We start from the raw sequence: 27,172 nt of genomic DNA, 5'->3' as shown, positions 1-27,172 counted from the left end.
GGTTTCATTTTGCTTTTTTAATTATTCAGTAGTGGAAACCTTCATTGATCTCATTATTCTATATACATTCTTTACAGTTTTCATCTTTGTTGATCATAAATTGCTGTTTTGCTTGTAAAATTCTTGTTGAAAAAGATCATTTTCTAAACTCTCTTCTTAAATTCATTAATTATATCAAATTATATCGCCTATTCATTTCCGCTAATTTGCAAAGCTTCTGCTATTTATTAATATCAATAAAAGATCTTCAAGAAGTTGTTCCGTACTTGTTAGCCATTCGTAAATAAGCGAAGTATTACAAGATTGTTCATAACTGTATTTTATCTATTAATGAGAGCAAATTGGTAGATAAACAAAAGAAAACATAAACTAATATCTGAACCTGACTCGCAGTACGTGTTCTCACCGTTAATTTGTTTCGTTGATATATTGAGTTTTCTAATTTTTTTGCAGTCATGTTTGAAGGATTGCTACTTTACCCTACTTTGGGGTTTAATTTGCTACGTAATTATCTGCAACCAGTGAAGTGGGCATGGTATAATCGTATTGATGATATCGTAGTACTCGGTGCGTTGCCGTTCCGGAGCATGGTAAAAGAACTTATTGAGAAAGAAAATGTTGGTGCTGTTATTTGTTGTACAGAAGGTACATGATTCCTGATGTTAAATGTAACAACAAAGTGCTTTAGAATTGTTTTTGTCTTGAAAATTTCTGGTAGCAAATATATGAATTCGTAATTTAATATAAAAAAGTGGGATTTAATATTACATAAATTTGATTAGCCAAGGTGAACAATCAAATTATATGTTATTACATTCTCAATGTGAAAACTTCTGTTATAAGGATATGAAACACAAATCGTTTGGAAAGCAATGGATGAAAAGGAATGGACAAAAAATGGTGTAGAATTCTATGCTCTACCAATGATCGATTTCGTAGGTACAGCATCTAGAGCGTCAATCGATAAGGCCCTCAAATTTGTTGATGAAATCGCACAGCGCGGTAAATCGGTGTAAGTAACGATTTTCTTACTCTCGTTTAATTTGTTTAAGAATAAAAATTTCGATAACATGTTTTTATAGACATTCGAGATATGGTTGAGATATATTAAAAAATCAGGATAATTGAGATCATAATAACTTCATTTAAAAAAAAAAAAAAAAAATCATTTTTTAGATACGTACACTGCAAAGCGGGTCGGACACGAAGCGCAATGTTTACTACATGTTATTTGATGCGTAAGAATGGTTGGTACCCGAATGTAGCTTTTGAGTTTATTAAAGTGAAACGACCTCAGGTAATACTTGGAAATGCTCAGTGGCGGACAGTTAACGAATACCAGAGATATTTGGATCACAAAACTGGACTTGCTTAAATTTATTTTCTAAACTTCCGAATCTCAAAATTTTAGAGAATTCTGTATTTTTGTAATTGTTTCATTTCTGATTGCAACTGTATAAACGATATATAATTGTTGACTGTGTGCACATAAAATGTCCAAATATTGATTCTTTCTTCGAAGTTCGCTTCTCATCGATTCAGGAAACTATATTTTCTTAGATTTTTTATGCTTATGTCCGAAACCTGTAATAGAAATGAATCAATCGCTTCCTCTTCACCTTAATTTAAATTGTTTTGTACAATTTTTTTTTCTTAAAATACTTTTTATTTCAAGAATTGTAGTTTTAAACAGTCAATTATTCGTTTTTAGCTGAAAGACAGAATTTTCAGTTGTTCATTGTTCGACATCTGATTTAGAGAGAATTTTCATCGAAGTCTTTGATCTGATGCTATCTATTCCAAGGAACTTTGGAATATTTAATTATATGTAACGAAAATGAGTTATTGACGAAACTTATTTGAAATGTTGTTTTCCGATTTCGCAAATAATTTATTCAAAACTGGCATTGATTAATTTAGGATTTACTTTCTGTCAATTCTTTTAACCCAGTTTAGTATTTGACCATCATTTCAAGTGAGTTTGACATAGTTTTGCTACATATAGATTAGCATATTTTGTTTATTGGGAAAGTTTTGGTATATTATTCAATTGTATGTTTAACAACATAAAACCTCAATCTTGTTTTAATTTTGACTTGAATGATCGGTTTTTTTTAAAAGATCTGATTACCAATGCAGGGATGAACAACACTGTTCTTTATTAACTCAAATTTTATGCTTAGTGCTTCCGATAACGTTCATAAAAAACGTACTTGTCGTATAAAATTTTTTTGGAGTTCAAAAAGCATTCATACCAGCACTTCTGGATGATTTATAGAGAGGAAAATGACCAATATTATAATTAAAAGTGATTAAAGAGGTTTTAACCATTTCACTTTGTTTCACTTAGATTTCTGCTTCACTGGGATATCTCTTTAATTCAAAGTTTAGTTCTACAAAAATTCCGAATTTGAATTTAACAAATTTTCGGAATCTTTCATAACTAGAAGAGAAACTAGTAATTATACTTACCACTCCTTGGAAACGTATATCATGATTATTCAGTATTTTTTTTATGCGTTTTAAAAGTGGTATGTGGGTTGTTATAACATTTATTTTGACTATATCAACGATCATTTGGCTTAATGTCAAAATCTAAGAAATTTATGGTGAAATTCTAGATTACTTTCAGCACAAATCCATTTGCTCTGTTATTCATCATGCTGGTAAAAATTTGGGGATGACTTCTGGATCGATCTCAAACTGCTATCTCATCCCCTATTTAGTTATTTCTTCTGCTTATCTCTTTCTGGTTTTAGAAAATCAACTTTTAATCTGCTTTTTACTTTTGTTGAGCGTTAGTTGGAGGAGTAAGAAAGGTAGTACCATCAAGACCATTTATTTGTCATTGGTCTTTATAGTCACTGATTAGTTGTTTGTCTCGGCCACTAATAAAAACGCTTTTTTTCATCCATATTAATTGATAACTTTATGCCAGCCTGTTTAATTTGCTGATTTTTGATCATCTAAAAATTTATCGTTATCTGCTTTTCTATGTTTCTTCAAACATTCTGTTTTACTTTTCGCCAATAATATTCTCAACCAAAAATAATTTGAATTTCCTTTGATCATCCATTTGGATTGCTCTTGACAATAACTGTTAGAGACAGAAAGAGGTTTTCATATATACGAATCAAGATTTGCTTGTTCTTTCTAGCCTTCTATTATATGATCCAAGCCTTATTAAAAGCTTTATATGTGGAAAGTTTTTGCCATTCATAATTTTTTTGAGACTCTTGACAGATAGTTCCACTTTCCTACTGATGTAATTATTCTCTAGCTTTTGACTGTTTTCGAAAATTTCATCCTCCAGCTCTTCTGTTTTTCTTCCTTTTACTGTTTCATCTTTTATTGTTGCAAATTCCACGAACTGTTTATTATCCGGGATCTTAGTGATTTCCTATCTTCGTAATCAAAACATGAGACTTATTATCTCTAGGGACTGATTCCACTTTCTCGTTATGCTTTTTGTAAACCAGAAAGCATTCTATTAATGAATGTTATGAACATGAAGCAGGCCTAATACTTCTGCTTCAATGAACAACAGGAAAGATCTCTCAATTCCTGCACTGAAGCAATTTTATGCTTTATGACCGCAGAGAAAATTTTGCGTCACATTCCTAACCTAATCCATTCATTTTTGATATTCATTTTTTTAAATAGTGCTGTTGTTCTTACTGTGTAAGACATCTTACTCTTACATCACTACCTCCATGGAAGAGAATCTATATTTCTCAAATTTCATTTAAAAAACAAATAATTAGTTGTTATTTCAATTTAATTAAACGTGACAGGCAGTTTGTGCTTACAATTTTTGAACTTACAAGTCTTATCTGTAACAACTTCTGCGGCTGCACTGACTTTCCGGTCACTTCAGAAAGACGTAGCAGCGCATTTCAAGCAATAATTTCCTAACGTACTTTATATCATCCTATTTAATTGTTACCTCAATATGTAAATCAGATTTTGGCTTTTCTTCTTTTGTATTCAACTCAAAGCATTGCCATTTTCTTTTTAAAAGATTTATTTGTAAAATGGCTGTTGATAAAACGGACGCATTGACTGAATTATTTTCCTATGTCGAGATGGATTGAAGTCTGGGAGAATTTACACGTTGAGGTAGCGCTGAAATCGGTCAAGGAAGTTTCGGCCAAAATATGCTCGTTCTATATTTAATAAATTCATTCATGTACTTCATATACATGTAATCAGTTGTTTTTTGATTAGAAAAATTCATATAGTTTGATATTTACCATCGCAAACTGAAAGTGGTCTTTAGGATCTTGAAATCCATTGTTTCTCGGTCAAAAAGAATTTTTCCTTTTTTTTTCGAGGGTCTTTTACTTGCCAATAGATTCTTGAAGTTATTGTCTAGTAGCGTGTTTATTTTTCTTGAAACGTATAATTCCCATTATCTTCCTTAATTTTGATGTCATTTTTGAATGTAAAATTTGATGCTTCTTAGTCAAAACCTTCCATGAGATGTGAATATCCTTTGATCTTACTACCTTGGTTTTGAAAAAGCTACAGACATGTCGATTTTCAAAATTGCTATCCTCGGGTAGAAGTTTATGAGAAGAAGTAATTAGATGGATAACAATTTATCTTCTCGTTGATCACAGCAGTTGACCACTCGTTTTACTCTTCATATGCGTTACAATGTTTTTTTTTTTTTTTTGAATGTGAAATTTGTTCAGTATAGCTAAGATTTCGCTGCAATTCCATCGAAGATATTTGTAGCATGTGATTTTTTTAAACATTGAGTTTCTCATAAAAATTACTTCAAGCAGTCAAGGAATTATCGTTAGAGTTCATGATATCAATTTGTATGACCTCTTTTGAAATATTGTTTGATAAATGAAGATAAGACGAAAACACGAATTATGCGTTGTGAATGATTCCGACTCATCTAGCTTCATTATAATATATTCAAAATATCAGCAGCACATGATCATTTCAAATTACTATCAGAAGTACGAAAGAGCAATTTATAAAAAAAAAAATTTATAACAAAAATCAATTTCAAAAGGCATAAATATAATTTTACTTATCAAGATTTCAAAAAACTTCTTGTTTCATCAAATATGATTTTATATTTTGTCGTAAAAGATATTACAGGAAACGAAGTGCACTTTGAACAAGTTGCTACTTGATTCCTAAAGACAAATGATATCTGCAATTCCTAATTTCAGTAAACATCCAGTGACTCTTCTCTATATCGCCCCATTTCTTGACAAGGACAATGATAATCCACTCACTTACATTATTTCATTAGATCCTTGTATATTCGAATGTCCTTAAATTGTTAACATCGAAAATGGCTTTCGGCCAAAATTAAAAACTTTCTAATAAATTTCCATATATGTATAGTTAAAGTTATCATTTTCCCATTATTTTAGTAAAGTCTTTTGTTATGAAAGTTACTATTGAAAAGGAATAAACACTTACATTATTAGGTTATTGCGTCATACCTATGAAGATTAATATTGTAATAAGGAGAGCAGTGGTTCGGTCTTGATGATTCTTGAGAACTGTTAATTGATTACGTTGATTAACTGTTTTGATTGTTTTTGTTGTTTTCTGTTGCTGCTGTGTGGACAGATTTTTTTGGGGAGATCCTGATAAATTAAGGTATAATTTCCCACAATGATAGAACATACAGCTATCATCCGGCATGTTTAGAACACAGCGTTTCATTAGATATCTAAAATGTTATCAGATATACATGTCATTGATTTAAAATTGTTGGTAGAGTAATGGAAATAATCGAAATAAAGGATGGAATTGAGCCAACGATTTTTTGAATTTTGAAAAGAAAGAGGAATTAATGAATACTGGAAGCATTCTGTGTCACGATGTAAATCCATGATATTTGAATAAGCACAAAGATATGCATATAGCCGCGCCAAATGTTTCAAAGTTCGCTGCACTTCCTTGATATTAATTTATTCTTTTTTCAAGCAGAAGAACGAATGAATAATGGAAAATAGTAAAACTCTCTTTCTGCCTATAATTCTAAAACAATTGTTACAATTGATATATCCCTTATCACCATCCTCAAATTATTTTATCAATAACATGTGACAAAGCCGAGCAAACATGTAAAACGAATGTGGTGCATTTTTCGGCCGATTTCAAAGAAATTCCGAATGTAACACTGATGTTATTGCTGTTGCTTTACCTTAACATAGTTCTATTGCAAATATATTTGACATTATTAGTCAATTCATCTTGATTCAAATTTGATAGTACTATATTTTTCAGAAAAAAATTACGATAGTAGTTGATATGTTGCCTTTGGTTTCTGCCTCACAAACAACAAGGAGAAGTGAAAATGTCGACACTGACATACTTTTTGTTAAACCCAACTGAAAAGTTCAGTTCTGTAAGAGAACTTAATGAGCTTAATAAATATTCTTTTTCTATCGCTTATCCGTTTTACTATTTTATTGTAATTTCATTACTATACAGTAAAGTATTCCCTAAAAGTATTTGCAGAATTTTAAATAATTCGATTAATCTAAGAAAAAAAAATTATTTTTATCTTCTCCAAAATACTTTATTGACGGAAATGTTTTTAAAAAAATATGAGATTAAAGTACTCTAAGGAATTTCATCATCGAGAAAGTTTACTAGCTGTTAATTACTTTTTTAGCCAGACACAGAAGAATATTTTGTGTATAATGAGAGCAGAATTCTATAAGATTATGAGATCCAACGTTATCCACGTTAATATGATCTGTTTTGTTGCTTTCTGCAACACATTCCTGATAATTTTCATAACAGTTCCAAATTGTTTCTTTCCCATAGATTATAAAAATAACAAGAAGAATTTCAACACTAGTCAATTTCAACATTTACATAGTAAAAGTGAATTTTCTTTTGTGAATACTCTTTATATAGTTTGGATACTGCAGGAAATTTGCGTAAAACCACTTAAATTTCTTTTTTTTGAAAACAGTGTAAATTGTAAAACTTCCGGATTTATGAAAACTGAGCAGGAACAATTGCAACTGTATGATAAAAGAATGATAGCTGTGTGTTTCTATATGTTTACATAATAATATTAGGATGAAACATCGTTATTGTCACTGTAAATATCACATTTGAGAAATGTGGTCAAATCTTAATTTTCTTTATTCGTCTATGTGTTCTGGAAATTCGATCATTTAAAACTTTATTTTTAGTTAATATGTCAATTTTTATTATTACTTTGATGACATCATTGCCTCTTAGATTTGAATAGTTTTCCTTTATTTTTGTGAAACATTTTGTTTTGTTCTATGTGAGCAGTTATCATTTTGTTGAGTAATTGTTATCTTCAAAATTCTTTTTTTCTTTCTTTCCAAATTTTATATTACTGTCTAATTATTCCTGATGTAGCATTGTATTACTATGGAACTATGTAAAATATGTTTGAAAGGATTGCTTAGGCTAATTTTATTACTCAATAATTTCACGAATTTCACGAAACTTAAAACACCGGAAATATGCAGTGTATTAGTAATATGAGCAGAATAACGATAAAAATTCATCATTTTCGTATCATCGTATCATCCACTCTTATCAGTTCATTTGAAAAGAGCTGTTATCTATCACTCATTATGTCATTTTTTCCTGTTTGTCCAAAATTTGTCGTTTTTTTTTAAGGCATTAAAAAATGTTTTCAGGACATTTTGGTATTTTAATATCGGAGCCTAAATAAAAATGGGAGGTTTCAGTTTCGATCATTCTCTAAAGAATCGGAAGAACAATAGTTCACGTTTGAAGAGCACTATAAATATTTATCAATAAATGAATATGGGTCAGTTAGTATTGCTCGCACTAGTAACAACATTAGTGACTTTTATTCGTATTTGTCAATCAATCAGGAAAAAATTTTGGAGATATACCATTTCTTAATGAATCTAATATTCTTTTTTAGAATTCTGTTCAAAATTTATTTTCATTACTATTTGATAAGCTTTCAATAACATGTTTAATTATTACAACTTCTGTTGTGAAATGTCTTCGATCATTTAGATCCTTTATAGTTCTTTAAACATACACTGTTAATTGTCATAAACTTTATCATAGGATAGGATGTCACATACTTTTATTAGGTTAGTTAATATTAAGTTAGCTAGTATGTATACGGAGTAGACGTTTAAAACTTACGCGGTACTGGATTTATATATGTATGTTTTAAATGAACAGAAGAAATGTCTTCAGAACACTTGTCCTTCATTCTAGCATTTAGAATTTTTTAAAGAATGAAATACTCGGCAGAAGCACTAGAGGTACAATTGTGTCAAAAGAGCTGGGTCAAGAAAACATTAAGGTAAAGTAAGGTAAGCAGTGCAAATTCTTTCGCATCTGGCTATTTTTTATTTTTTTTTCTTATAATAGAAACGATATTTACGATTAAAGTAATAAAGTAATATCCTAACTATTTATTTTAGTTCGCTTTCAAGAAAAAAAAAAAGAATTAAACAAAGCGCAAAGGCTATTTTAACATGAACTTCATTGTTCTTGCTTCAAGAGTGGCTCTTTTTCTTTTTTCTTTAATTTTTTTAAAAATTTTCCCTAATTTTATTTTAGTTCACAAAAATAGAGAACCTTTTCTAGAAGAATAACACAATTTTTAATCTTTCATCATTCCTACTTCACAATCGATAACATGCGCAGAAATTATTGATGGGATGCTATTGAAGATTGATGAGATGCTAAAGATGGACCAATTTTTTCAACGAATTGTTTTAGCTCGTTTAACATCTCATATTTCAGTTTTAAAACCGTCATTTTAGGATTTGAATCAGATGAATGGAAAATTATCCATTCTTGTAACCTGGGAAATTCATTAAATCTCTTCTTTCGACAATCTTTTTATTTATTCCGCTGGAATAAGTGTGATGCAACCATCGGGAGATATCAATACACTTATGTCATGCGCTCATCTAGTTCCATCCGAATCGACTTCTATCTCTTCAAGGTAAATATTTTTGCCTGACTTACTGTTTAATCTATATAATTTAAATTGCTTCGATTTCATAATCAAAAATAACCATTTTTGTTGTCATATTGAACAGTTTTAATCAACATTATTTCCTGTCATGGCTTATTCTGATAATCTTGAAAATTATTCCTATTACTAGCAATCATTTTTATTGACGATAATTGAATGGTCAGTGAGGGAAATTTTTTTATTTTCATAGTATCACTGCAATGGTATAAGATTTATCCCTTTAATTCATCCAAAGTTTGATTCATATGCCATAAGTAGAAGGTATGTTGTTTAAAGTAAGAATTTTCCTTACATCTAAATTAACCTGTAAGTTTAACACCGTTACTGTTACGTTTCCATTTATTAAGCAATAATTTTGCAGTGAGAGTCATCGTCGAAAAATGAATGTTTGCTGGAAACTATGAACAAAGTGTTGATCAAATCGTCCGACTTGAGAAGGAATTGAGACACTCAATCGCTGAGAAGGAAGCGAAGTATACACGACTGAGTGAGCTTCAGAATCATATAGATTCTGAAGTGCAGGAGTTGACCGAGAAACTTTTCCAGGTGCTTTTAAGCTATGCCACTAAGTTTTTCGAGTGAAATTTTTTCAATGATTTTTATTATTTACTTGTACTCGATTCTTCAGGAAGCCTACCGAATGGTCAATGATGCTGAAAGTCGTCGAGCCAAGGCTGAGAAACTACTTCTGAAAGTCGATTACTTCAAATATATGGGATTTATTTCTTCCTCTTTTTTTAGTCACATCTTTACGACTTAGTTTAGTCTCTTTTTCGTAAATTTTTGCATACTTTTTTATATGCTAGATTGCATGCAGTGCAAATTATTCGAATTCCATGAACACATGTGATTTTTAGGTTTATATGTTAGTGGCTGAAGTTGAAGCTTTAAAAGTTATTGTGATGTCACCAGTATCCTCTTCTTCATCGCAAGTAACGCATATATCTCAGCGAACTGGTTTAGCGTTACGTTTTCTTGGCAGCACACGTAACTGTACACGTTTCTTCTGCAACTTTTTGCTTTTTTGCACTTTTTTTTTAAACATAAAGATTACTTTAATATATCCTTCAAAAGATCAATAAAACTTAGATTTTGACCTGAAAATTCTGCTTCTTTTTTGGATTTTATTTGATTTCGGCTTTACTTCTTTGGCCTTTCTCTTTTATTGAAAAACTTCACTCAGTTAAGGACTAGAGGTTTTGTAGCGTTGAAAAATTGCGCTTCTCAGTTTTCTGTGAATTCTGAATAGTTATAAAAGTGAAAGTGCGCTAATTTTAGTTGTAATAGTGGAGAATGACTTAGTTGTTGAGATAAAGGGCGAAAGACATAGTTCCGCAAGCAGCTATAAAATTTACACACTGCTATCGTTTGGATGGGATTCGACACCAACAAGACAGAGCGAAAAACATGAACCAGTATCTGAGGTATCAACCATTCCTATTGTAGCTTTTATAATTTCGAGTGCAACTGTTCTTTACTTTAAAATTTAGCTGTTATTCAGATTAACTTCTTATCATTCAGATCGATCCTATTTATCATAGAGAACTCACACAGTGGAGAAAGCGAGGTGCTTCAGGCGATGACAGTTCACCTTTTCTATCACGCATCATTGCAGAAGACGTCTGTCGATTTCTTAACTTTAATAACATTAAAGTAAATTATTTTCTAGTTTGAATAAAATAGTTTTAGGTATTTTCATTCTTTTCCAGAAGTTCTAAATTTTATTGAGTAGTATATCGAGATAGGATATGTGGCAACTTCTATTAAAAATATATGCTTGTTCTGTGCGATTTTGCTTCCTATTTCTTTATTATTTAGTAAGAGAAATGTGGATGGGATTATGGGTTTGTAATCGTTCTATAAATTCTCAGCTAACAGAACAAGTTCTGAATGCGATCAAAGCAAATACTTTAGAACTAGAAGCCGTTTCAAAAACAAAACCTGATGCTAAGTGAATCATATGCAACTTTTCTTATCTTTCCTTTTTTCTGCAGTAGTCATGTAAAGCAAATTTTATCATTCTTTATCACTCAATTCTATGCTTTAAATTTAATGCTAAATTTTACGTAGGGAATAGCAACTTATAACATATCTTATTTATGCTCGTAACTTTCAAACTTTTTGCGGACATTTTTTATAAATTAAGATTTTATTTTTTCATATATACTATTTCGACGTTATTATTTCAGGACTTGTGCATTATCTATGGTTCCACGTTTCTGTCCCTACAAAATGAGGGTTAATAATAACTGTGCTATATTTCACTGCTTGCACGAAATAGGGTTTGATACTTTAATATTCGATTTACAAACAAATTGCTTATCATGTGGGGTATTTTCCATAGTATGTTGTATAGAAATCAACTATTATTATAAGTCAGAATTGTTTTCTGGTGCGTATGATCTTACTGGAATGCTGGACAATTAAAGGTAATTCTGTATGAAATTTAATTATGTCTCGATCAGAATAGATCGAATAGAATTTGAAATAACTTTTCAAACCGCTCATTTTAATCTCTACTTAAGCAATAAATAATTTGAGCTACTGGCTAAGCCAATACTGCAATCGATAAGTTTCAGATTGAAGCTCTTACTATTAACGTACAGTTGTAGTTAGTTATACCTTCACATTTTCTAACTGTAATTAGCTTTGCAGATAGTGTTGCTGAAAGAACGAAAACTTCATAGAGTAGAATTTCTTCGAATCATTCTTTGGAATTTTATCATTTCTTTTCCAGATAGCTGTAGTCTGTGATTTCTTTATCTACATTCGTTATGTAAACCAAGGAATTGTTAAGTGTGGCGTGCACGATTCGTACTGGCACATTATAACATTACGCAAAAAACATGACACTGGCAAGGCTTGGTCTAAGTTTCATTCCCAAAATTGGAGGTTCACAAGCCGGGGCTTTATAAGTATGAAACAGAATGATTGATACTTTGTTTCTTTACTGTAAGTTATTATTTCTAGAGGTTATTTTGCTTGATTCTTTTCTCAGTCATGAATTGAAAACATCGGTAAATCAGGAAGATCGTAGGGACAGCAACTGAAAAAAAAAACTGGAAAAGTAAGGTCAGTCAGATTTTATACACATTTCGACATTTTTCGTAATTAAAGTGATACACCTTTTATTTACAGAACATAGTATTTCTACGGATGTTTATGTTCATTTTGATGTTACTATAGCTGAAATATTCATAAAGTTCTTCAATCAATAGTATATTCAGACTGTTCAGTATTTTTTTTTTTTTTTTTCAAAATTATCAAAGATTACTCCGCTATTTGGTGTCTGTTTGAACAGTCTAGTATGAAAAGTATGATTAATACTTTCTATGATCTCTAATTCAACAGGAAAATAGGTCATCTACCTGTTACCTCTGCTCAACGCGGCCCGTTGGAAAATGTATTTCATGGTAATTGGTGTCTTATCTTGATACTTGAGTTATTCAAATTTCTAAGTTCGGCTTGTTCTGTGTTTTTAAGTGTTTTTAAGTCTGTATGTAAAAATCCTTTAAATTTGGGAGTTTCAAATTTTATCTACAGATTTCAAGGTGTAATCCGTTCGGTCGTGATTTCTATAATATTTGTTAGTTCTAAAGGTTTTTCTTTTTTCTTTAGGAGATGTGGGAATTTTGTTGTCTACAGTTTTTCCTGAATGTCTACAAGTGTATTAGATTTATCATTACTGCACGTTGTGTTTTTATGCAGAGGAAAATCGATTAAGTAATGCTGTAGAAATATCATCAAATAGCGTTAGATTTGGCCATTTCATGTACTAACTTGTGCAGTAAGGATTTCTGAACCTGACAGGGCCTTAAAATTTTCTCACCATTTTGTTACTATTTATATACTCAAAGTATATATATTTATTTATTTATATATAAGTCTGTCTTGAAAATAATCAGAATCTATGAAAATATGAATCTACTTGAATCTATGAAAATAATTAGAGTTTATTATGGTGCATATGCAATAACAGTAGTGTAAATAAAAAAGAATTAGTTGCGAAGAACAATCACAGAAAATGACAAGAGTTGAAGTGTCATCTTCATACTAATCAGTTTATTTTCGATTCCTTAGATTGGGAAATCATTCAGTCTGATATTGGTTTCGTGGAAGTATTATAACAGACAGTACTTTATTGTTCAAATGTTTTTATAATGTCGCGCAGAAGACCGTCTAGTACTGAAATCAATATACCTTTGTAATATACTTTACGTAGAGGCGCTGATCACACGTATCACTGTTATCTTAAAAAAAATTTTCTCAAAACACTAAATTTTTCCACTTTTTAAATTTTCATCATTCAGTTGGGAATTGTGTAAAATTTAGGTAATTATTAAGCGATCAATATCTTGTTCTAGTTATAATTAGTAGCCCTATTCTGTTTGTTCATCTTCCCAAGTAAACTGTCCTATCTTGCTAATGCACTTGAATACCGACCCTTCGGGAAATGTTTTGTTGTGGAATTGTATTACGTGCGCGTTACATCTGATAAGATTCAATTATAGAAAGTGCTGATGTCTATCTATACACCTCGCAACGTGTTAGTCACCGGAGGTTGCGGTTTTATTGGTTCCAATTTTGTGAATTATATCTTTCGAACTTGGCCACAAACTAATATTGTCAACATTGATAAGTTGACCTTGAATGCGGATGTTTTCTACGTGAATGAAGAAGTAATCGAGTCATCACGATACAAGCTTATCACAGCCGACATACGTAACTGTGCATTAGTTGAACGGATCTTAAATGAAAATAAGGCAATTCCATTTAAATCCAAATTTTTTAAATCAAGTTTACCGCACCAACAAAATGAAAAAACTTATATGTACCTTTAATATTATGCTTTTTCATTTGCGACTCCACTGGTAAAAGAAATAGCTTGCATGGAAATATTTTCCTTTAACGATTTCATCATCAATAGAATTCATAAGTGTACCTACAATGCTATCTTATGCTGCATGCATGTTATCCTATATGTGCCTTCAGATTTTCTAATCCATGCTTTATAGACAGAGTAAAATGATGTTCCCTTCATTTAAGTAATTATAAATGAAAAACAGTCTCCTTCTTACATCATCTGGATGTTCATCAATACTTCTTGGATTGCTGAATGAATCATCCGATACTTTTGCTTCCTTGAATCCTCCATTTCGGTGAAAATTGCTTGTACCGACACAATTGATAGGAAGAAATTAAAAGTGTCTATGGAAATGAATGTAGGAGAAATTAAAGATTTAATAGGTTTAATTTGCTAGGTCAAACAATCACAGTTTCTTGCAAAAAATTTTCCTTGTAGGTAAAATAATGTAAAGTTTAACATGCATTTATTAACCTTATTTTGCCCGCTTAACAAATAGTGCATGCAATTTGGTTAAAACGGTGGGAAGTTGTACATTCTGGGTCAGTTCCTGTGTCGGTGTCTGCTCAACAGTTAAGAGAGTGCTGAATATCTATTGGACCAAGAATAATCGTAGCGATAAGACGAATTCTTGGATCTTTAAGAGATATTTCGACTTAACTAAACCGCTGATTAACATACTTGATAGGCTGATAAAATATTTGATAAACTGGAGGAGCATAGTGGAAATTAAAAAACTAATTGCTGAAGCTTGTTTCATAATTCTAATATATATACATTTTTTTTTAAAATAACACTTCTAAAATATATAGAATTCTATCACTAGATCTATCAGCTAGTAATTCCCAAATTACTGTTATAGATTGATACCGTGATACACTTTGCAACGGACTGCACTTCAACACGATGTTACGATGATCCTGTAGAATCAATTGAAAATAATGTGATTGCATTTATCCAGTTTATGAAGTGTATTCAGTCCTACAAGAAAATCGAGAGGTTTTTACATATCAGTACTGACGAGGTTTATTTCCTGCTCTTTCCGATTTTGATAGTGTAAGATATATCTGCCTTTAGAGCTTTGTGATTTAAAAGTCATACAAAATTCCGACAATTATAACTACTATTATATTCCAAATAAATCACTAAATTATTTTGCAACAATTATTTTTTTTTGATGTCGAAACAAGGAAATGTCGCAATATATACATTTTGTGGAATTCTTCAAATTTTCATGAAATTTATCTATTTTTTAAAATAACTGTTTCTTCCTTACATAAGACTTATTATTTGTTTTGAAGGTATACGGTGATTCTAACCTGGTAGCAGATGAAAAAGGCAAAATAGAGGACGCAGTTCTTTTGCCTGGAAATCCTTATGCGGCTACAAAGGTGAGGAAAACAAAATTTTAAAAGGAAACTTTTAGAAAAACCAGACTGAAACTTTCAGCTTGTTTTTAGGCAGCTTGTGAATCATATGCACATATTTGCTGCGACTTGTTTGCAATGCCAATCATTATATTACGTATCAACAATATCTATGGACCTAATCAGTGGGATGTTAAGGTTTTTTATAACATATTGTAGCAGTAAGCGAAATAATCTGTAGATTAGATTTCTTGATTCAGACTTTCTTAAATAGAAAATTTTTAGAATATCAGATTAATTGCAATAAAAAATATTTGAAAAAGTTTGAAAGGCTCATCTCTACTATGAACCTTTAAGATTATTGATGATGATTAGAAGCAATTTTAGGTAATTCCTCGTTTCATTAAATTAGCAAAAAATATGGAAAAATTTACTGTGCAAGGTAGTGGCAAACAGTTACGTTCATGGCTATATGTTGACGATGCAGCTGAAGGTATTCGAAAGGCCGTCGAAAGTGGAAAAATTCATGAAATTTACAACATCGGAACTTATTTTGAAATGAATGGTATTTTAAACTTTAGATATTTCTTTAATCACTTCTTGATTGATTCGCTATAAGTTTATCATTTTTTGCAGTAATTGATCTTGCTCACGTTATACAAGCGGAAGTAGACCGGCAACTTGGACGAAGTCTAACCCCTGTGGAATTTGTTGGTATACTGGATCGGCCATATAACGATTTACGTTATCTGCTTGATTACAGTAAAATTAGTCTGGATACTGGTTGGTCACCAAAAGTGTCATTTGAAGAAGGTAATTTTTTGGGGTATACTATTTATAACACATTTTTCAGGATCTCTTTTTTAATTTTTATCAAAAAGATGCTAGGATTTTGCCTCTTGATTCAGTAAAGATATATACTCTGAAATACATTACTTGACCTTGCCAAATATGTAATTTCAATGAAAACGCATTACTACTAAAATGTTTTCAAGCGTATTTTATGCAGATAGATTTGATTCAATTGCCATAAATTCCTGAGCGAGATTATTCTTCCAGTTGCTTAATTCTTATGTTGTTTGAATTTTAAATGAAAAACAATCAATTTTAGGCATTAGTCGAGTTATCGTTTCTGCATTAAATCTGCCTAAAAGGAGTCAGAAGATGACCGTTGTTATTTATGGTGGCAAAGGTTGGATTGGACAGCAGTGCTGTAAGAAATTACTTGAGCGGAAGATCCATTTTACGCTGGCCAAGTGTCGAGTTGGAAAGAATAGCGATAAGGAGGTGTGTAGTTTTCAAATTGCTTGATATCAATGACATACTGAGATTTAGATTTTTTACCAACAAATAAGCAGAAGGTGGTTTGAAGTTTAACTTTTTTTTTAGTCACTGATGTAGTTTATTTCAGGTTTTGGATGAGTTAAATGGTATTTCCTGTACACATGTACTGTGTTGTACGGGAAGAACGCACGGTGGTAAATTCAAAACAGTGGAATATCTAGAAGGTTCAAATAACCTAAGAGGATTTGTATCAGATTTAATAAAATACTAGCAATATTGGGATTTCATATGAATACGTTTTTGAATTTCTTCAGCTCTGAAAATTTGAGTCATTCAAAATATATAGTCAAAGATTTTTCCAGGAGGACCAAATCAAACTTTCGAGAATATACGAGATAATTTGTACTCAACGGTGACTTTAGCGAGAATATGTCAAACATTGGGTTTGCATTTCACCTACGTCGGGACTGGATATATATTTGCATATGATCAGGAGCATCCGATAGGCGGCAAAGGATTTACTGATGATGGTATATTAGAAACAACTTTTAGTTGTGTCCTGTTGCAGTAAGTGATGGTAACAGTTGTAATGTTTGTGAAGAGCTGAAAAGATCTTTCATCTATTTGTGTAAGCTGAAAAGATCTTTCATCTATTTGTGTAATTGTATTGCTGATTGAAAATATTTTCAGGAATTATTATATATGAAGAAGTCTATTACTTGAGTTTATTTAATGATTAGTTTTAGATTTGCCAACATTTTTCGGAAATTCATATTCAATTGTGAAAGGTTTCACTGATCGTATGATACAACAATATCACGGTGGAATCAAGGAATGCTTAAATGCTCGAATAACGTTACCTTTGAATTTCTGTTTAGACGAAGAGAGAAATCTGTTGACCAAAATTTTGGGATATAAGTAAAATTTTTTTTTATTTGGGTCTTTAAACTTTCCATTTTTTTTCATCTTTCGTTTTTGCTTATGTTTTACTTAATTTTGTTCCAAAAAAAAAAAAATGGTTTATTCGTTTTTAAGGCAAATCTTCGACATCCCAGTATCGATAACAATACTTGATGACTGCATACCAGCACTAATTGATCTCATGGAAAGACGTGTTGGTGGTAATTTGAATTTAGTCAATCCCCAGCCGATCAGTTTTTCTCAAATACTGGAACTTTATAAGGAGGTTGATCTAACGTCATGTATAACTTTAGAGAAAAAACCACAAGCTATTTTCTAAGTAACAAATAATTTTAGATTGTTTGTTCGGACATCCATCACTATGAGTTATTAGATGCAAATGATGACAAATATCGTGAACTTTGCACGACTAAAGGAAACTGTGCTTTGGATACGTCCAAATTGGAAAAGCTTTGTCCAAAAATTCCGAACAGTTTCGACAGTCTACGGAAGGGTTTCATGAAAATCAGAGATAACCTCAACTGATTCAATTGTTGTATTTAGGTAATCACAATATATTTGTAGATCAAAATAGCATTAATAAAATATGGCTTTTTTAAATGACACTGCTAAAATTCAAGTTGTCAGTATTGAATGGTTTATTTCATAATCCAAAGTGTAAGACGTTCTTTGCAAATTATTGTTTAGTGTAAATGAGTTTCTAACAGCATTATGAACTAGTGACAAATAAAAGCAGTGACCAGAAGTAAAATCATTATACATATTTTCCTAAATACAGTTTTAAGATATCAACACTCAAATATTCAATTAAAAAGCAATTGTAATATTTTAAAACAGCAAATAGTTCAATAATAATTTTTCCTAAATTCTTTGGACATGAAGGCGGCTGCTAAAATATAATATGGAACATTGCTTTTTTAATGATCATTGTTGAGTCACGACCATCATGAACTTACGTCTTTGTTCCATCGTTGTCTTTCAGGCGCCAAATTTCGCTTGGTATTTCTAAATAAAAAAGCTGATTTGGAACACAATGATTAAAATCTTTCTTTCCAGCGAGTAGAAGAAATGAGTACGCTATCACATTAGGATTAAAACCTCATCTTCAGAATCATTATTGTATCAGCATCTAACTTTATATCTGCTGCCCCAGCAAAGGCTGTTTAAACAGCAAATAATCTATCAGAATTCCCGTCGTGCAACTGCATAATTCGAAGTCTTCCTTAATGTATTGACACTACAATGGAAGCATATTGGTTTTGGGTTTGCTATAGACAAGATGCATGACACATGCAGTTATAATTGATTACCATCCCACAATTCGTTAATTTACGCTTAGTAAATCTCTTCATTTAATACTGATACCAATATTTATATTAGCTACGTGCCGGGTACTATTTTTAGCTTAATTAGAAGTTATGTTAATTTTACATCGCCATTTTTAGTGACATTGTATTGTTGAGAAAGGAAAGACGAAGAATTCGGATCAGTGAAGATCTCATATTCTTGAGCATAAATAAGCTTCGATTCAAGCAATTTATAAAAAGCAAAAGGTTGGAAAAGGGAATAAAAGACCGCGATAAATGCAGGAACTTTATACCCCCTTTGCTAAATCAACTGATTAATTATTTAGGATACAGCGAAAAATAAAATAACAATGTGTTATAAGCATTTTGCATAATTTTCTTCTTATATAAATGGAATGTAAGTCTTCTTTCTGCATATTTTATTAATCTGTTGCAATGGTTAATGACTATGTCATTTATCAAATCTTTTGGCTCATTACTTTCTGCTTGCTTCAGGTTTTTTAATTATTTTTGATGTTGATACTGCTCAAATTATGGGGCAATATTCATCTTGATTCTAAAAATACGATACTCTAACTCATTCTTTATAGATCGTTTGAAAGGTTTTTAACAGTCGAGGAACACATTTGACTTGCATAACAAGTGAAATAATGTTGCCTTCCAATAAGAGGGTCGTATTTAGGGAACACCTCTACGCTGCGATATGTCATTGCTGCTGGAATATTTAAATCAGAAAGATTATGAATATTACTTGGGAGTAGGTTATGCAGATTCCTGTGTATCTACAATGGTCAAAATTGAATCTGATTTTCGAGTAGAGAATATGTTGACTATTGTGCAAAGTCTGCATGGTTTGCACTTCTACAAGCAGAGGTTTGCACTTTCTGAAATTTTTTGAAAAAAGTTTGCTAATGCTAATGTCGAGCGTCTCGATGCTAAAAACTCAACTCTTCCATACTTTCTGAATGTGTTAATTGAAGTTAACACGAACTCTCATTCCAGTGAATTATTTGTCGCTATCATATCATTATTTTCTTAAAAATTACTCTATTAATTGTTTCAAATTGTTTTGAAGTAAAGTGATAATGCATGAACCAGCAGTAATAAGAGCACTACAAGCTCAAGATATTCGATGCTCATTCGGTAATATGCATCCGGTTTTAATTGGTTTAGATCTGAATGTTACTATTATTGTAAATTTCGACAGTACAACAAACCGTAAGATCTACAGGAATTCGGTCTTTTTTGTTCTCATTGTTTTTGTCTTTTCTGATGTTAAATATTCCAGAATTTGCTAGACAAATTTTATATTCTGCTGAAAGGTTCAAGAACATTTTTATTCAATTTGCTAGTTTTCAAATGATAGCATCTATTATTTATTATTTGTTTGTTAATACTTGTTGGTACTTAAACAACTTTTTCTTTCATTGATTCATTGAATCAGTGACACAATACACTTATGACAGATACTTTCAATTGATGGTGTATGTAACCTAGATCGATTCAAGATAACTAAATTTTGCTAAAATTCAAAATGGCATGCATTTCTACATACTTAAAAAAATGCGTAAACCAAAACAAATGTAAAATATGAATTCAAATCGTTAAGTAAATTCAGATTATACACTAAGATTCATTCATCTACCAGAAACTGACAAATACGTTTGTTAAAATTGTTAGAAAGAATTCAACAAAAAAATTTTTCACATCTCGTTTCATTATGCAGTTTTAAATAAGCAGAATTAACAATTGTCGTGGCACAATCGGTGAGAAATCAACCAACTCATTTCCGCTATTTCTATCGGGATCAAGTTAGTCGTCTTGTATCAGGATACACTGATATCTTCTTGACAACTATAGATATGGGTCGAGGCTTACTACATTTCGTTCACCAAAATAACAATGATTCATTGCACACGGTAAGATGGAATTATTTCTGGCAGTATTATATCCTACTAAACCACAGTGAAGTGAACAGACACATAGCAAGTACTAACAACAAACTATTAAAAATAAGGATAGTTTCCAAAGTTTCAAATATTTGCACAGTTTGCACTTTTTAAATCGATTTAGGGACACGAGGTGTTACAAATCAAAACTATCGACAGCGGGATGCGGATTATGAAGATTCGTTCCGAAGAGATTCATATGAAATTTTCGCAATTGCTTGTAGGAAAATTTATTCTTATAATTTATAATGAAGTAGCTTTTTTATGAAATAATTATCTTTTAAGGTGAGCTATGAGTGAAATAGCTTAATGTAAAAATGAGTTTGATCTAAAATTTCCTGATTTGAGCTTTAGGTTTCTGGGGTTCTGGGATAGAATTTCTGAACATTAAGCCAAAATCAACAGTAAATCTGATCTTCTATTTATAAATGAAAATTCATAGATGGATCCAAGTGGTACTTATGCATTCTATACGGTTCCTGAGAAGAATAAACAACAATCCGTATATCAGATGAAAGTGGACTACCCGAATTTTACTCTCGATGCACAAAAGACGTCTCAGGAAAAAGCAAAAATATTTGCTGTAAATCAAGATGACCGAATACTTCCAGTAGATAGAAATGCCCTAGTCGTATGGAAATTTGCAGGAGAGAAAAGGTAGAAAAAAAGAACTAATATTAAGATCGATCTGCAATACCAGTCAAATTTGAAACTGACGCGTGGATAATAGTGCAATGCAAATCACAATTTTATCAGAGAATATTAGACCACAACTTCATTAAATCCAAGCAGCTTGCATCTTTTGAAGCCGAAAATTACAGAAGCGCATGGCTGTACGAAGGAAGTTGTACAGGAAGTTCGCAAAGAAAAAAATCATTTCATCAAATCGGCTGTATTTTATCCGGAATAAATGATCCAACTGGGCGATTATCAATTAAAATTCATCGGATTAGGCGCCACTTATAAACTAGTCTCAATCAAATTTTGTTGTTTTAACCATATTTAATAAATAAATGTTGCAAAAGTTTTAATTGAAATAAACATTGATAATATCAGTTTTTCGATCAAATACTATTCAACCTGCCTACTTCACATATCTTGATTTCTTACGCTTGTATCATCTCATATCAGAAGTTTTACACCATTTCATTTACTAATGGAATTGTTTAATTTCCTTCGAAATTCACAAAAACAGCATCACTTTGTCAGAACAAAATATTATCCAGAAGCTTATGAGCAAAGATGACACTATCAATGTTTTACATCGTAATAAAATGTGGAATCTTAAACCATATCGCTAAGGAAATCATTACTACTGCAGACTACTCAATAACCAGTTCGTTAGCTTTAATTTGTCCAGAAGTAAGGGATTTGAACAATGCTTTACCTATGGCTTCAACGATTAACTCTTCATAAATAGTTTCTTTTGAATTTGATAAACTTTGTGAACTACCTATGGAATCACTTTTTGAGCTAACCACTACGGTATTAATTGATCACTTTGTCAAAACAAAATATTATCTAAGACTAAAAAAAAATCTAGGACATTATTAATAATTAATATATTGTATATCAGCAGTGAAAGCATTGAACGTATGAATGAGCATTCGAAACTTTGAAGAAATTTTGAGACTCTCATGTTTTATGTTTTTTTTTTTCTTTATCAAAACAGAATGAAACTTTTTCTAGCCAACAACAATACACCAATTTTATCAGTAATAATAAAAGCTATTAGTGGTAAAGTAGTAGTATTAGCATGGCTCTCGGATGAGACGATACCATCAATCACCTTTGTAGCTCTCATCTACAAAGTCTCCGCAAACGAAATTCATCTGAATTACATTTAAATAAAGTTAGGATCCGTGAACTTCTGCTGATATTACTATATATTTGGCAATCTATAGTTCTCTTCTTTATCAAACTGAAATAAAACTTTCTCTAGCTATCATCAATACAAACATTTTGTTGATTAATGGTTTTTACTAACTTGTTCAATTTTTCGTTCACATTTCTTCACATGAAAACATTAAATGTATCGATGAAAAATTATTTGGCAAGACAAGATCACTGGAATTGCGTAATTCGACGAGGTGACCACGATCCAACAATAGTTATTCCTTTTTCTTCTACTTTTCCACTATTATCATATCTTCCAGCTATCACTGGCTAAAGTAAACAAGAATTTTAAACGAAAAAAAAATATTTGAAGGGATGCTTTTTGTAAATAAGAGAACCGAGTTCTGGAAAATATATTGCTCACGAAGTAATCAATAAATACCGAAATAATTTTCATCAAACTTTAGTTTTTTGAAGATTCTTAAGTTCTGCTAAAATAACCGCTATCCTTTCTTTGAGAAGATTGAAAGACAATAATATATGAACAATCGAAATCAATATAAAATAACATTAAGGAAAAAGAAATAAATGATTAATCATAAACTGTAAATAAAGAAGAAATACTATACCTAAATGACTTTAGGATTCAAATCAAAAAAGTATAGGTAAGAAGGAAAATCGTTCAATAAACGACTAAATTTCACAATCCGATAGTGATGAATTATTTTTAAGTAATGTAAACAAATGCTTCGTTGATCACTTTTGTATGTATTATTTCCTGCTACACTTAATCATAATGAAAGCCAATATTTGAATAATTGAAAAACATTAGTGGCTGATTACAACAATAATATATCAATCCATCTGTCTAGTAAGCATATCAAAGAACAAAAGCAGAAATATTTGAATAATTTAGAAAAAAATCCAGCGCATGAAAAACGAGCAATATGCAACGGGAACAGATAGTTGATCCATGACTCAGCTAAAAAGAAAAGAACCAGAAGGAAAGAGACAGTATTACCTTTTCAAGTTGCTAAAGCTGCATTTGTCGGTAAGAACAAGCAATGGTAATGCATTTTCGAGATGCAGAATTATGTGAATGCAGCAGAAATCAGAAACAGGTGTGTTTTCAATGAGTTCTAATTTCTGTTAATTTCATGTCTTAGAAATGGAATGATATGATGTCAAAGTTAAGAAATAAAATTGAATTTGGTTCAGAAGACAAATGGTATAACAATATAAAACGTAGAAAGTGGATTATTCAGTTTTGTTTTTTCACATTTAGGGAGTGACTGAACTACTTTCCGTTCCATAAAATACAAAAATTAATAATTTCCTTCCATTCTATAGCTTTCACCAAAACAATCTAAACGGATAAAAATCGCAAAAGAGCAAATGCTAGAAAACGTCGTATTTCCATTCTATTTCTTGCTCAACATTTGATCGAACACTTTGCTTATGCAGTAATCCACTAATTCCTTCAACTAAAACAGATTTACTTCAAGCACTTTTAAATTTAAGTCTTAAAATAAAATAAATAAATGCTAACTGCAGCTTAGTAAACATAACAGAAGATATTCATCTAGCATTTATCTTCTCTTACATTTACCAGGTGGAATCTCACTGTGATTTTTTGCATAGATGGACAAAAACTAGTTGAAATGTATTTAGCAAAACATCTCTTAGGATCATTTTGTTCAATTATATTTTCGAAAATTTTAAATGATAGTATATAAGAACTATAGTATATCCAGTAAATTGTTTTGGATATCACTTTTTTTTAAGTTTTCATTTCTCTGCTAATTATTCATCTACTGAAAAGTAAGTTAGGGGAGCTGTAAAACATTCATTGAAAAATAATTACTCTTCTGTTTTGAATTTAGTAATTTGTTAGAATATCGATGTTGTTATTGCAAATAATCACTTTAGATTAAAACACGCAATCAAATTGAAATTTACTCAAAAATAGTCTAGCCATGGAAAGAAAAATTCTAAAAATATTTTATTTGAGAACATGAAAGTTTTATATTCTTAGTACATTCTTTTATTATTGAAAAAGATTTCCTATTTACAAGAAAGATGTTGTAAATGATGTTAAAGAATATATGAATAAAATGAATAAATGGACATATTGTATTGCTGATTTTATTTATACTTAGTGGAATGAATTTGAAATTGGTAATAATATGCAGAGACTTTTTTGCGTTTTTTAAACCAATTCAACAGGATAATTTTTAAGTTTCTGTATGATAACAGTTAAGTAAAAAAAAGTTTCTGGATGAAGCAAAAGTTTTTCTTTTAATCAAAATGAAGTAAAGTAATGTGTTAATCGATGGCACATTTGCAACTTAAAATCAGTGAAAATCAATATAAGGTTTTTTCCTTCTTCCTTCATCGATAATATTTTAGCATTATTGAACTATTTATTAAGAATAAACTAACTTCTTGTCCCAAATTCGAAATGAATTACTTTAGCAGAACTATCATCCTTCAGTTAAATAAATAAATGGACTGCGTCTTTCTGAACCAGATTATGAATCAGAAAGTTAGAGTTTGGCCTATATTAATTGAAATATTCACTGAAAAAGAAGAAATAGCATTCATTAACAAAAACACGCATTTCTCGAACATAAAGTAAGAAAAGAAAATATGGAACGAATTTAACATATTATAGCAATGTTTACAAATGTTATTTTGTCTGGAGCTCATTACTCAGTTAAATTTTACTTAACATAACAGGATACTTGAAGTATTGCAGTAAATTAATTTGCTTGTTTTAAAGTATAGAAATGTGATTTAAAATTAGTTGATGATCGCTTTTTCCTTATTACACTAATTTTAGGAGTTTCTATTAATTCTGATCCATAATATTGCTTTTTATTAACATTCGAGAATCAAAATGTTGGATTCTTTTGCAAAATATTTCATCCATACAAAGAAGTTAAAAGCCTTTGAATATATTGAAATGTTGAAAAATTAAAATACTGAATGAAATTGAAGCATATATATATATATATATATAACTCTCATCATTTCCATCAATTGTTTATTATTATTAAATGTTCATCTGCTGTTCATTGCCAATTTGTATTTAATCCATAAAACTAAAGATTGTCTTATTTAAATATTCCTTATACAAATATAAAAGTGCTTCAATTTTATATCTCAAATGAGAAATCATTTATCCGTCATTAATCCTTCAAAAAATGGAACTAAGCTTATCAGCATTGTTTAGAGTGTTACAGTCTTTTGACAAAAAATGCATTGCTCAATACGCAGAAAATTGCTCCCAATTTTATTGTGCAATTAACTTTCTTTGTTATAAACTAATCCTACTTGCAATATTGAAATATTGTAGAGAACTTCCAGTTTAACAGTCATTCTTATAAGCAACTGACGTAATATCACTAAGCTACTTCTACTACATAGCTAAAGACTGATTGCTTTTTATTAACTGTAATAATACGGTTTGTTGTAAGCCAATTCCCACTACAAAATGAGTTCAAACGATTAACTAAGTCAGTTTCTAATAAAAGTAGGCGCTAATTCGGCTGGTAGCATAATTTCCTTCATTAAGATCCTTTGCTTATTTTTGTTTATTTTTTCCGCTTCATCCCATACTCATAGACAACACCTATACGAAATTACCATATATTATAATACAGATTAATATTTTGTGGAACGCAATTGCTAGAGAGTAAAATCTGTTACAGCACTGCATTACATACATAGCAATTCGTCTGTAATTCAAACCACAATCAAAACAGACAAGTGTTAACTGACTTCTCGATGATTATGAAATTGATTGAAAGCAGATATCTTTTTCAGAAATGTGTTCGAGCCGACCCTCAAACCATTGAAGTAGTCGTTGGTATTGTCACATCATTCAGTACAGTGTGACATTCCATTTAACTGGAATAGCGGAGAAACATTAGGCTTTAACATTAGTGAAATGCATAAAAGTGATACGATTCTATTGATTTATTTTAAAAATTTGTAATTAGAAGTTAATCAAATACTGCAGTCATACTGGATTACTTAATTTTTTAAAATAATTTTGAACTTTATTATTATTATTAATAAAAAAAGATTTGCAATTGAATACAATTGATAGTTTTCTTCCAGTTTTTCTAAAACTCTAAAGTGGTGAAGTAGAAAAAAAAAAACGGAAAAAAGAGAGAAGAAAATAAACTAAAACTAATTTTTAAAAAACGATATAGGATGGAGACGGCATAAAAGGAATCTAATTAAAGTTTATCAATTTATCTATAGAATTTTTGTTAACTAACTTGCAATTTTTTTTTTATTAAAAAATTATTGAATACAAAAATGGTTGCAAAATCTATGAATTTATCGCAAACTTTCGTATTGTATCGATGATCAAAGTACATAGTGCACATTTTGTTAGCACACACAAAATCAATGTGAAAGCAAATTCTGTAAGAGGCTTATCAAATTTCAGCAAAAGTTGCTGCATTTATTTCTTTAACTCATTCTTTTCAGTGTAATTTAATTATTTTTCTGGTACTCTTTAGACAAAATGATTTGATCCCAAAGTCTATCTTTTTTGCTCTGCATTTGTACTCTAAAAGTAATACTTTGTTTGTCATTATAATTTAACGATTTCAACAACAAATGAC

The 27,172-nt window shown here is 30.5% G+C and overlaps 6 protein-coding genes across 6 annotated transcripts; 4 read left to right on the top strand and 2 right to left on the bottom strand.

The window, feature by feature from the left end:
• Positions 1-455: 455 nt before the first annotated feature.
• Bm3672 (Uncharacterized protein) lies at positions 456-1,375 on the top strand (the record flags this gene model as incomplete). The annotated part of the gene is made up of 3 exons (XM_001899862.2): positions 456-645; positions 844-1,012; positions 1,177-1,375. The coding sequence occupies 3 exons, from the start codon at positions 456-458 to the stop codon at positions 1,373-1,375; spliced, it is 558 nt and encodes a 185-aa protein (XP_001899897.1).
• Positions 1,376-5,457: 4,082 nt separating this feature from the next.
• Bm1413 (Uncharacterized protein) lies at positions 5,458-6,857 on the bottom strand (the record flags this gene model as incomplete). Its single annotated transcript, XM_043078560.1, has 4 exons — positions 5,458-5,704; positions 5,836-5,933; positions 6,276-6,368; positions 6,648-6,857. The coding sequence occupies 4 exons, from the start codon at positions 6,855-6,857 to the stop codon at positions 5,458-5,460; spliced, it is 648 nt and encodes a 215-aa protein (XP_042934494.1).
• A 1,854-nt stretch (positions 6,858-8,711) lies between these two features.
• On the top strand, positions 8,712-11,939 carry Bm4355 (Uncharacterized protein; the record flags this gene model as incomplete). Its single annotated transcript, XM_043078559.1, has 6 exons — positions 8,712-8,765; positions 8,799-8,822; positions 9,440-9,550; positions 9,633-9,744; positions 10,829-10,929; positions 11,697-11,939. The coding sequence occupies 6 exons, from the start codon at positions 8,712-8,714 to the stop codon at positions 11,937-11,939; spliced, it is 645 nt and encodes a 214-aa protein (XP_042934493.1).
• Positions 11,940-13,524: 1,585 nt separating this feature from the next.
• On the top strand, positions 13,525-17,965 carry Bm1876 (Uncharacterized protein; the record flags this gene model as incomplete). The annotated part of the gene is made up of 12 exons (XM_001899861.2): positions 13,525-13,767; positions 14,731-14,892; positions 15,170-15,259; positions 15,329-15,433; positions 15,623-15,800; positions 15,872-16,048; positions 16,347-16,522; positions 16,647-16,743; positions 16,882-17,049; positions 17,266-17,437; positions 17,555-17,705; positions 17,777-17,965. The coding sequence occupies 12 exons, from the start codon at positions 13,525-13,527 to the stop codon at positions 17,963-17,965; spliced, it is 1,908 nt and encodes a 635-aa protein (XP_001899896.1).
• Positions 17,966-18,384: 419 nt separating this feature from the next.
• Bm1412 (Uncharacterized protein) lies at positions 18,385-18,954 on the bottom strand (the record flags this gene model as incomplete). Its single annotated transcript, XM_043078558.1, has 2 exons — positions 18,385-18,445; positions 18,872-18,954. 2 exons carry the CDS (start codon positions 18,952-18,954, stop codon positions 18,385-18,387), a joined length of 144 nt encoding a protein of 47 aa, XP_042934492.1.
• A 496-nt stretch (positions 18,955-19,450) lies between these two features.
• Positions 19,451-21,662, top strand: Bm10398 (Uncharacterized protein; the record flags this gene model as incomplete). The annotated part of the gene is made up of 6 exons (XM_043078557.1): positions 19,451-19,620; positions 19,823-19,965; positions 20,488-20,666; positions 20,821-20,916; positions 21,139-21,353; positions 21,518-21,662. The coding sequence occupies 6 exons, from the start codon at positions 19,451-19,453 to the stop codon at positions 21,660-21,662; spliced, it is 948 nt and encodes a 315-aa protein (XP_042934491.1).
• Positions 21,663-27,172: the final 5,510 nt, after the last annotated feature.

This window comes from Brugia malayi, assembly GCF_000002995.4.
Source record: "Brugia malayi strain FR3 genome assembly, contig: Bm_v4_Chr2_contig_001, whole genome shotgun sequence".
Classification (NCBI taxonomy): domain Eukaryota; kingdom Metazoa; phylum Nematoda; class Chromadorea; order Rhabditida; family Onchocercidae; genus Brugia; species Brugia malayi.
This window is presented reverse-complemented; position numbering and strand designations above follow the sequence as displayed.